The 9,535-nt window shown below is 39.0% G+C and overlaps 1 protein-coding gene across 1 annotated transcript; it reads left to right on the top strand.

Moving 5' to 3' along the window:
* Nucleotides 1-4,324: 4,324 nt before the first annotated feature.
* Nucleotides 4,325-9,416, top strand: LOC127571860 (putative coiled-coil domain-containing protein 195). Its single transcript, XM_052018605.1, has 3 exons — nucleotides 4,325-4,562; nucleotides 5,857-6,106; nucleotides 9,284-9,416. The coding sequence occupies exons 1-3, from the start codon at nucleotides 4,325-4,327 to the stop codon at nucleotides 9,414-9,416; spliced, it is 621 nt and encodes a 206-aa protein (XP_051874565.1).
* The last annotated feature ends 119 nt before the right edge of the window (nucleotides 9,417-9,535 follow it).

Below are 9,535 nucleotides of genomic sequence, written 5' to 3'. Positions count from 1 at the left end.
CCTCATTGCTCCCACAGTCCTTTAAGTGAGGGATATTGAAGTTCAAACTTCTTATTGTGCTTCCCTTCTGAAGTACATCCCAGTTAACAAAGAGCAATAATGCATAATGAATCATTAATTTGTTACCATTGGACTGAAGTGGATCCTCTTCAGAAATTAGTACAATCTTTAGTATACAATCATAAATGTCTTTAATGCAAATATACCACTGCATCAGGAATGAAGGGGAAATATAATAAAGTGTTAGTGAGGAAGTGGATATTAATGTCATTTGGAACAGTAGTTCTTCATCTCTGCTTGCATCTAAACTAGATTGATGAAATGGAAAATGTAATTTCTTTTCCAGCACAAAGGGTCTTAAGTGAAACGAATTGTTTTCAATCTCAGACTAGTTCCTGCTGGGCATGACTCACAGCAGTACTCGTAATTCTAGCATGTTCTAAATTGGCATTCTGCTAAAAGCATGGTGAAAATGGGGTGGAGGTAAAGTGGGTTTGCCCTGCAAGTTGAGAGAAAGAAAAAGGATCAATTGTATCATTTTGACTATCACTATTATCACTTTGATGCTTGGCCAGAGCTGTAAACTCCCAGAGCTCAAAGGCTAAAATATTAAGGAGGAAAAATCCATTTAAGTGCAGCATTCCATCAATTTAGCAACAGTCCCAAATATCATCTGATCTCATCCTTTCAAATGCTGGATGTTTTCTTCCTTATCCAGCTTCGGTGAGCTAAAGAAAATAAAATACGCAAGAATTAACTTGACATATTCTTGTTTCAAAATCATCAACTATTATATTTCATAAAAATTTAACATCATTCAAAAATCATACACCCTCTTCTTCCTTGCTGCTCCAGCAGCTGGTGCTCCTCTACCTCATCCTAACCCAAAACAAAGGCAAACCCAACAAGATCCCAGAGTATTCCACTCCCTTTCTCCTAGTGACTCTTAAAACATCTATAACAACATGAGAGTAAATGCTTTGCTATCTTATTGTGAAGCTTTTAGAGAGTTTCCACAATAAATGTTTGCAATGTCTTTGTGAAATCTTGATAAGGTATTCCCTCTTTAAATACACTGAACTCAATCAATAAGTGGACAATGAAACAGATAACACTTGTAATCCTCAGTACACTGATGTCTTTACTCCTGTTCAGCTCGGTACTGTTGGTCAGTGTAGGCAAAACCAAATATCACATTGGCATGCACACTCTAACATGAGTAATCACCTTAACTGATTTGAACCAATTTTACTTCTATAACTGTTATATAACTGGCCTTACTATATCTTTAAATAGTATGAAATCATTTTTGAATTTTCCAACAACACCCTACCAGATGTTTGTCTTAGATAATTAAAATCATGAAGATCAATGGATCAGTAAAACAAACCCTTTATGTTTCCAGGTGCATATTATGGATTTAACAAAAATAAATACCAAATGCTGGAAGCAGTCAACATCAGGCAGCATTCATTAACTTTCTCTCACCAGTGATGATACCTTCAGAGGATTTCCAGTACTTTCTGTTTTTACATCAGATTTTCACCATCTGCAATTTTCTGCTTATGGATTTAATAAATTTTCCTGTTATTTATGTAATCTGAAATTGCCCTAATATCAGTAACTTGTTTGATTTACCTATGGGGATGGAAAGCAGTTATACTGCAGAGATCATTTTTTGCTTGACTGGAGCGAGAGGAAGGTAAGAATTTCTTGTTGATCAAAACTGCCAATCTAATTAATCCCATCTGCCTGCACATGGTCAGTGTCCCTCTGTTCCCTGCCTATTCACGTTTCTGTCTAAATGCCTCTTAAATGTTGCTATCCTCCCAAAGTGCAACACCTCACACTTGTCTGGATTAAACTCCATCTGCCATTTGTCTGCCCAAATTGCAAACTGATCTATGTTCTGTTATATCTTTCAACAACCTTCCTCACTATTCACAACTCCACCAATTTTTGTGTCATCTGCAAACTCACCAAACAGACCACCTACACTTTCATCCAAATTATATATATAACAAACAACCAGAACTGATCCTTGCAGAACACAATTGGTCACAGACCTCCAGTCAGAGAAACACCCCCCTCCGCCATGGAAGGTAGTTTACTTTCTCAAGGGCAATTAGAGGTGGGGAATTAATGTTGGTCATGACAGTGGCCCGTCCTCCTTTAAATACTTATTTAAAAAGCTCCCACTGAATGGGTGCTAAAGTACATTAAACAAACTCTGGATAATTATGACTAAAACATCTTTGTTTTAAATTTTTTTTAATTTAAATTTTTTTAAATTTTATTTTTTAAATTTTTTTTAAAATTTTATTTCAAATTTTATTTACAGCATGGTAACAGGCCCTTCCAGACCAATGAGTCCACACTGCCCATTTTAAACCCAAATTAGCTTACCTGTACGTCTTTGCAATGTGGGAGGAAACTGGAGCACCCGGAGGAAACCCACGCAGACACAGGAGAACGTACAAACTCCTTACAGACAGTGACAGGAATTGAACCCCGATCGCTGGTGTTGTAATAGCATCACACTAACTGCTATGCTACCGTGCCGCCCATGATTGAAATGTTACTAACACAAGAAGTTGTTTTTCCCTGCATGGATGGAATGCTGCACCAGACTGTGTTAATCCAAATCATGATGAAATTGCTTTTATTGTACTGACTAATGACTGAAGAGTTTCATATCTGCAATGCAACTGCAGTATGAGAAAATATAAGCATGCTCTATGGTGATGCTGCAGTAATCCGTTTAATTCAGATTTAATACCAAGCAATGAAAATCAAAAACTGCAGATGCTGCAAATCGGAAACAAAAACAAAAAGTACTGGCAGCATCTATACAAAGAGAAATAGAGTTAATGTTTCAGGTCAAAGGTCCTTCACTGTAACAATTGGCAATATTTATTAAGCAGATGTGTTTATTTTAAAGCTGGGAAAGATTAATATTAGCTTAAATGGGGAAATCAATGTTGTTCTTTAAAAGTTATAATATTTAATGTTGCTTAAGGCTAAATAGTTCTCATTGGTTCATATTGATGTCTAAAGCTTTAGGGGATGCAGGCTCCTTAAAGTACTGGGGGTGCAGAATGTTTGTTTTAAGTTCAAATATATGCCACCAGAATGAGTCCATCGACACATTGTTCAAATGGGGTGTAATGTTCTCGGGTTAACTTTAATCTTTTTTCAATAAATAGTAAGTGTTTAGATTCTACTTAATCCAGGTGGCATGCTATAACTGCTTTATCTTCCTTTATGTGTAAAGCTCTGAAGATCTCACATTCCACAGGAAAAAAAAGTACTATCTCGACTGTTTAGGTTTATATCACCAAATCAGTTTGTAAATAATGAGCAGTGTGATTCATTTCTTTGCTTTGATCCTTTATCAACTACTTCAGTTTCTTTTCAAATTCGAAAGTGAATTTCGGATCCACTTTGCTGCCTGGGCAATATATTCTGCAAGAAACGTTAAGCACCATGTCTGTACATGGCATGAAACACGGATCATGGTCACTGACGTCTGCACTGCGAACAAACAGAGCCATGCAATATTAAACACCCGAGCGTGGCATCTCAAATTTACCGACCACTTATCTATTCTCGTGCCTTAGTAAATATATGGAAGGTAGCATAGATCCTGAAGTAGCGCGATGAATGGCTTAAAGATTAAATACTTAATACGTGCTAAATCAGTTTATAGCGAGGATATTGTTGTATAACATCAAATCGACAGGCCTTCACTAGATCCCTGATGCGCTTGGAAGGTATGAATAATTGAGAAATCGAGTTGGAGGAAAGAAACACTTTGATGTAACGGAATGGCCCATTGTCTCCTCAGGATTTATGAGTGCATGTGAGTAACAGGAATGCCAAAACGGAAAACGCCATGTGAAAAAAGAAACTGAAACATAATGCTGTGTCTAATGTGTCTGCTTTCCTGCCACGATTCATTTTTACAGGGCGGTCAAGTTATCGGAGGAGTGCACCAAATTTGTAAATAACAAAATAAGACCACGAATACTGAGTGTCACGTTACACTTGTCATTTGGTTAAACTTACAAACCAGTGTCAGACTGAAAACTGAAACCATCTGAACTCGCAAATAAATTATTGAAAAGGTTTTGTGTCTAGTTACCCGAACCTATTGATCACTCGCTGATAAATGTGACCTTCCCGCGTGTGATGCTTGATTCATTGACGGGTCGGACGAGGAGTGAATATTGAAAATTACTCTGTGTGAACAAACGTCTGGCGCAGCCAAGGGAACGCAAGTGTGAGTGTGCAGCCGGCTGCTGCGCTGTCAGGTTTCAGCACCATGGAAAGTAACAAGCGCCTCAAGCAGATCATCAAAGAAATGCGCTCCGACATGAAGAAACTGGAGACAGAAAACAAAGCCCTCCGAGTGAAGTTAATTCAGAACGGGAAACGAGCAGAAACATTAGATGAAGCAACTATTTCTGCTCTGCACCAGCAGCTAAAATCCGAGGAGGCGTTAACGCACGCTAACCTGCGCAGGAATATCTCCGCCCCCGTGCTGGAAGGAGAACCCCGAGGTAAGTAGGACAAGGAAATTGGGAAATATTTTGTTTTGCATTTACTCGTGATCGCCATCATTTTCAATGTCCGGCTACTTCCTACATTTCCACATATACGCTGTTCCTCTGTTTGGAGGTGTGTGGATTTCACGTTAATCTTCCAGCTAGGACTGTTCACCAACTTAAATTCGCCAACTTTAGGTACCTCTCTTCCTTTCTGTCTGTAACAGAACTGGCCACTTTTGCCAGTCACCCATCTGTGATTTTGGCTCAGTTTTTCTCTCTCCATTAGTGTAGTCTGTCCCGCTGGACAAGTGTCAGCGTCACATCACACAGACAGAGAAGCGTAATGTGCCTCTAACTGCTGAATTAGCCCATTTGGTCTCACCCTATCAGACATATTGCCTCTATTCGGCCCATCCCTTCTCACCTTCTCTTCAACTAAAAACTCATTTGGTTTCTCTCTTTGCCGGTTCTGACGGATGTTCTTTAACCTGAAATGTAGCTCTGTTTCTCTTTCCATGTGACTTGCAGAGTTTTTCCAAGATCGTCTGTTTTTATTTCGGATTTCCAGCATCTGTAGTGTTTTGGATTTTCAGTCCACTTAATATCTTGGCTTTTGAACCTTGTGTTAACTGCTTATCAACATTATCAACATACCCCAAATGTTAAATTGATCAATTTATATCCTTCCATCTTCAACAAATTTGCTTCTTTCCAATATATGTATATAGACAATTGGCTTGCAGAAGTTTAAGAAAAGAAATAAAAAATTATGATTAAAAAAACATGATTTACCAGAACACATTCTGGCACTTCACAAATTCTTAGGTGCAGTGACTTTTACTCTGGAGAAACAATAGACCACAAATGCTGGAATCTGGAGTAAAAAAAACCAGACTGCTGGAGGAACTGGGTGGGTGAAGCAGCATCTGTGAAGGCAAAAGGGAATGGTCGATGTTTTGGGTTGAGACCCTGCATCAAGACTCTTACTCTGTTGGTCACCACCAGTAATCCTACATAATTATATTATAAAAATGTTTCCCTAGAATTCTCCAAAAAATTATCTTCCAATATGAAATAAATGTAGGATTCAACCTCATTAAAATGATGCACATCCTGATCCTGGAGATGTCCCTTTCAAGAGGTTTGCATTCAAAATGCATATGAGGGGTTATTACCAGTTAGTAAATTGTTATTATCTTCAGACAGAGTATAACTTTGAACAAGCGAGGAATGATAGTAACATCCAATCAGGTGTGCTTCAACTCGTCTAATTATTGCATTGGATATAACTCATATTTACTTGTAGATAACAGGATGACAGTGCGACGCTACTCCATATCTTCTTTACGTGCCTTCACAATCGGCAATAAACATCATAAATCTCTGGATCATAATCAAACCCATCAAAGGATTAAGCAAGAGGAACCAGAATCAGCAGCAGCGATAATGAAAGTCATGAAAGGCCAAGGGAGTCTTGCTGAATTGTCAGGTGCTAACAGCTCTGAAGAAAAACATCCCCAAGATACATCATTCCAAGGATACGTACATAAGTGCAAGTAAGCAATAAACTATGCCCCTTGAAATGTAACCGGTGTTCTAAAAGTGACACTTCATACTAGACTAATGTTCATGTATAAAGTTAAGATTAACTAATTTAATGATTTCATAAAATAAATCAATTAGTGGCTACAGAAAATTAGTTGAAATGGTACATTTAAAACTTGCATCTAAAATAAATATAAAACATACATTCAAATAATGATGTAGAGAAGAAGTTAGTTGTGTCTGGTAATAGGTCTGTTGATACTGGAAATCTAACAGAAAGTGTTCCAGACACACACCAGGTCAGTCAGTGGCTGTGGAGCAGCAACAGTGGTTAACATTTTAAGCAAATTTTACAAATGTTTCCTTTTTTAAGTCAACCAACATTTTGTTCAAAATTTCTGCAACAGAGGAAGAAACATAGAATCACAGAAATATACAGGACAAAAACTGGCTCTTTTGGCATGATACCTATCTATGCTAATCCCATTTGCCTGCATTAGGTGTATATCCCCCTGTACCTTTCCTGTCCAAGTGCATTTTAAATGTTGTAATTGTATCTGCCTCTAGCACCTCCTCTGGCAGTTCATTTCAGACAACCACCTGTCTGTGTGGAAAAACTCACCCATCAGATCTCCTTTAAATTTCTTCCCTCTCACCTTAAATCTGTGGTGTCTAGTTCTAGACTCCCCAACCCTGGAAAAAAGACTCTGTCCTATCCTTGGCCCTCATAATTTATTAAACCTCCATCGGGTCACCCTTCAGCCTCCTACATTCCAGTGAGAACAAACCCAGCCTACCAACCTAAGAACTACAGCCCTCTATTCCAGGCAACATCCTGGTGAATCCCTTCTGCACTCTCTCTGTGGCTATCATGTTCTTTCTGTAGTATGGCAACTAGAACTGTACACACTACTCCAAATGTGGTCCAACCAATGTTCTGTACAGCTGCAACGTGATGTCCCAACTCCTATTATCAATGCTTCAGCCTATGAAGACAAGCATACTAAATGCTTTCTTTACTATGTTATCCACCTGTGTCACCACTTTCACGGACCGGTGGACTTGCACCCCACGATCCCTCTGTACATCACTGTTCCTAAGGTCCCTGCCACTTACTCTATGTGTCCTATCAGAATTTGACTTCCCAAAGTGTATTTCCTCACACTTGTCTGGATTAAATTCCATCTGCCACCACCCTGTCCAACTTTCCAGCTGATCTGTCCCTCTGTATCCTTGGGCAACCTTCTGTGTTATCTTTGACTCCACTAATTTTTGTATCATCTGCAAACTTACTAATCAGATCACCTGCATTCTGATCCAAGTCATTTATATAAACTACAATCAACAAAAGTCCCACCACCAATCCTAGAGGTGCACCATTTTTTACAGGCTTCCAGTCGGAAAAACACCCATCCACCACTAACCTCTGCTTTCCATCATCAAGCTAATTTTAGATCCAGTTTGCCATCATGCCTCAGATCACTTGGCCTTAACCTTCTGGACCAGCCTATAAAGCAGGACCTTGTCAAAAGCCTTAATGAATTTCACATAACCCATGCCTACCAAACTATCTTCATCACATTTCTTAGTTACCTCCTCAAAAAACTCAGATTTGTGAGACATGATTTGCCCTGCACAAAATGCTGTCACCTCCTAATCAGTCTCTGCCTTTCTGACTGATCATAAATACTGTCCCTCAAGAGTTATCCACCCTAAAGTGTTCCAGTATTTCTAACACTTCCTCCTTCCTGATACAGATGTGCTCCAGAATATCAGCATTACTCGCCCTTAACTCTCCCTCCTCCATGGCCTTCTCCCTGGTGAATACTGATGTTAATTTAGGACCTCGTTCATATCCCCAGACTGCACTTTAGTCCCTGAGGGGACGTACTCTTTCCTTAGCTCCTCTCTTGCTTCTCCGACAACTTTCCTACCACTGATGTAAGTCTCACCAGCCTGTAGTTTCCAGAGTTATCCCTACTGCCCTTTTGAATAAGGTGTTAGCTACCCTCCTACCTTACTCCTTGCTAAAGAAGATGCAAAAATCTCTGTAAGAGCACCAGCAATCCCCTCCCTTGCTTCCCTTAGCATTCTGGGATAGATCCTGGAGAGTTACCCACACTAAAGTGCTCCAGTATTTCTAACACTTCCTCCTTCCTGATGCAGATGTGCTCCAGAATATCAGCGTTACCCACCCTTAACTCTCCATCCTCCACGACCTTCTCCCTGGTGAATACTGATGAGAAGTGTTAATTTAGGACCTCGTTCATCTCCCCAGGCTCCACTCATAGACTGTCCTTTGGTCCCTGAGGGGACGTACTCCTTCCTTAGCTCCCCTCTTGCTTCTGATATACTTATGCAAGGTTTTCGGATTCTCCTTAATCCTACTTCTCAAGGTCACTTCATGACCTCTTTTTGCCCTACTAATTTCTTAAGAAAGAAGACAGGATATAGGATTGTTATTTCCTATATCCCCTAAAAACCTCAAAGGACTTATTCAATATGAATTTCCTATACCTGACCTAGGATTAATTCTTTCACCTGACTAAATATTTAACATTCTTTGTTAACCAAGGTTCCCTAAACTTAACATCTTTGCTTCTGACCCTTACAGGGACATGCTGACTCTGAACTCTTACTATCTTGCTTTTAAACATCTCCCACTTATCAGGTGATGGTATTTAACAAAGAGTAGTATGTGATACTATAATTGTCAAATGAAATGGGTACAATGATGGTTAGAACAGATATGGAGTAAGTTCAACCATTTGGAATATTCAAAAATACAACTGTTCTCTTGTACTTACACAGTCACAAGACTGTATTTATGTTCAACCATTAACAAAAATAGAAAATGCTGGGAACACTCAGCAAGTCAGGCAGTATCTCTGGAAAGAAGCAAATTTTTAGGTTGAAGACCTTTTATCAATGTTCCCAGCATTCTCTGTTTTTATCTCACACTTCCAGCATCTGCAGTTTTCTGATTTTCAATGACACACTGCCACCTTATGTTGAAGTTTTGTTTTAACTTCTATGATGTCGCTTTGACCTGTTAAATGTATGCTGACATCTGTTCAGTGGCAACCACAAATGACTTATCATTGCAAAGTAGAGAAATGACAAGCAGTCCATCCAATACTACATGTTATTCTGAGTAGTGATTAGATTTATTGCTGTTTTTTCAACAGATATAAAATGAAGTCTGTAACATTTCTTCTGCCTGTGGATGTTGTTTCTCATTCTGACGATCAAGGCTCTTCCCAGTGTCCAGGGTATCAGAGTTGTCATCAGCTGCCTCCTATTCAGGAAATTGACTTCTAAGTGATTTACTTTCGAAATGAACTATTTTACAGATGTGCTTGCATCAAATTATTCTGTTATTTCACTAAAACTTTCCATAAAGGTCAAGGTGTAGTTTACAGGTCTATGATATTTGTATT

This window comes from Pristis pectinata, chromosome 6 (genome assembly GCF_009764475.1).
Source record: "Pristis pectinata isolate sPriPec2 chromosome 6, sPriPec2.1.pri, whole genome shotgun sequence".
Lineage (NCBI taxonomy): Eukaryota > Metazoa > Chordata > Chondrichthyes > Rhinopristiformes > Pristidae > Pristis > Pristis pectinata.
This window is presented reverse-complemented; position numbering and strand designations above follow the sequence as displayed.

What these genes read in the sequence shown, in the direction of transcription:
- LOC127571860 (XM_052018605.1), top strand. Translation starts at nt 4,325, where the DNA reads ATGGAAAGTAACAAGCGCCTCAAGCAGATCATCAAAGAAATGCGCTCC. An exon ending in GCTGGAAGGAGAACCCCGAG is followed by an intron (nt 4,563 to 5,856) that starts GTAAGTAGGACA and finishes ATTTACTTGTAG; the next exon opens with ATAACAGGATGACAGTGCGA. An exon ending in GGATACGTACATAAGTGCAA is followed by an intron (nt 6,107 to 9,283) that starts GTAAGCAATAAA and finishes TTTTTTCAACAG; the next exon opens with ATATAAAATGAAGTCTGTAA.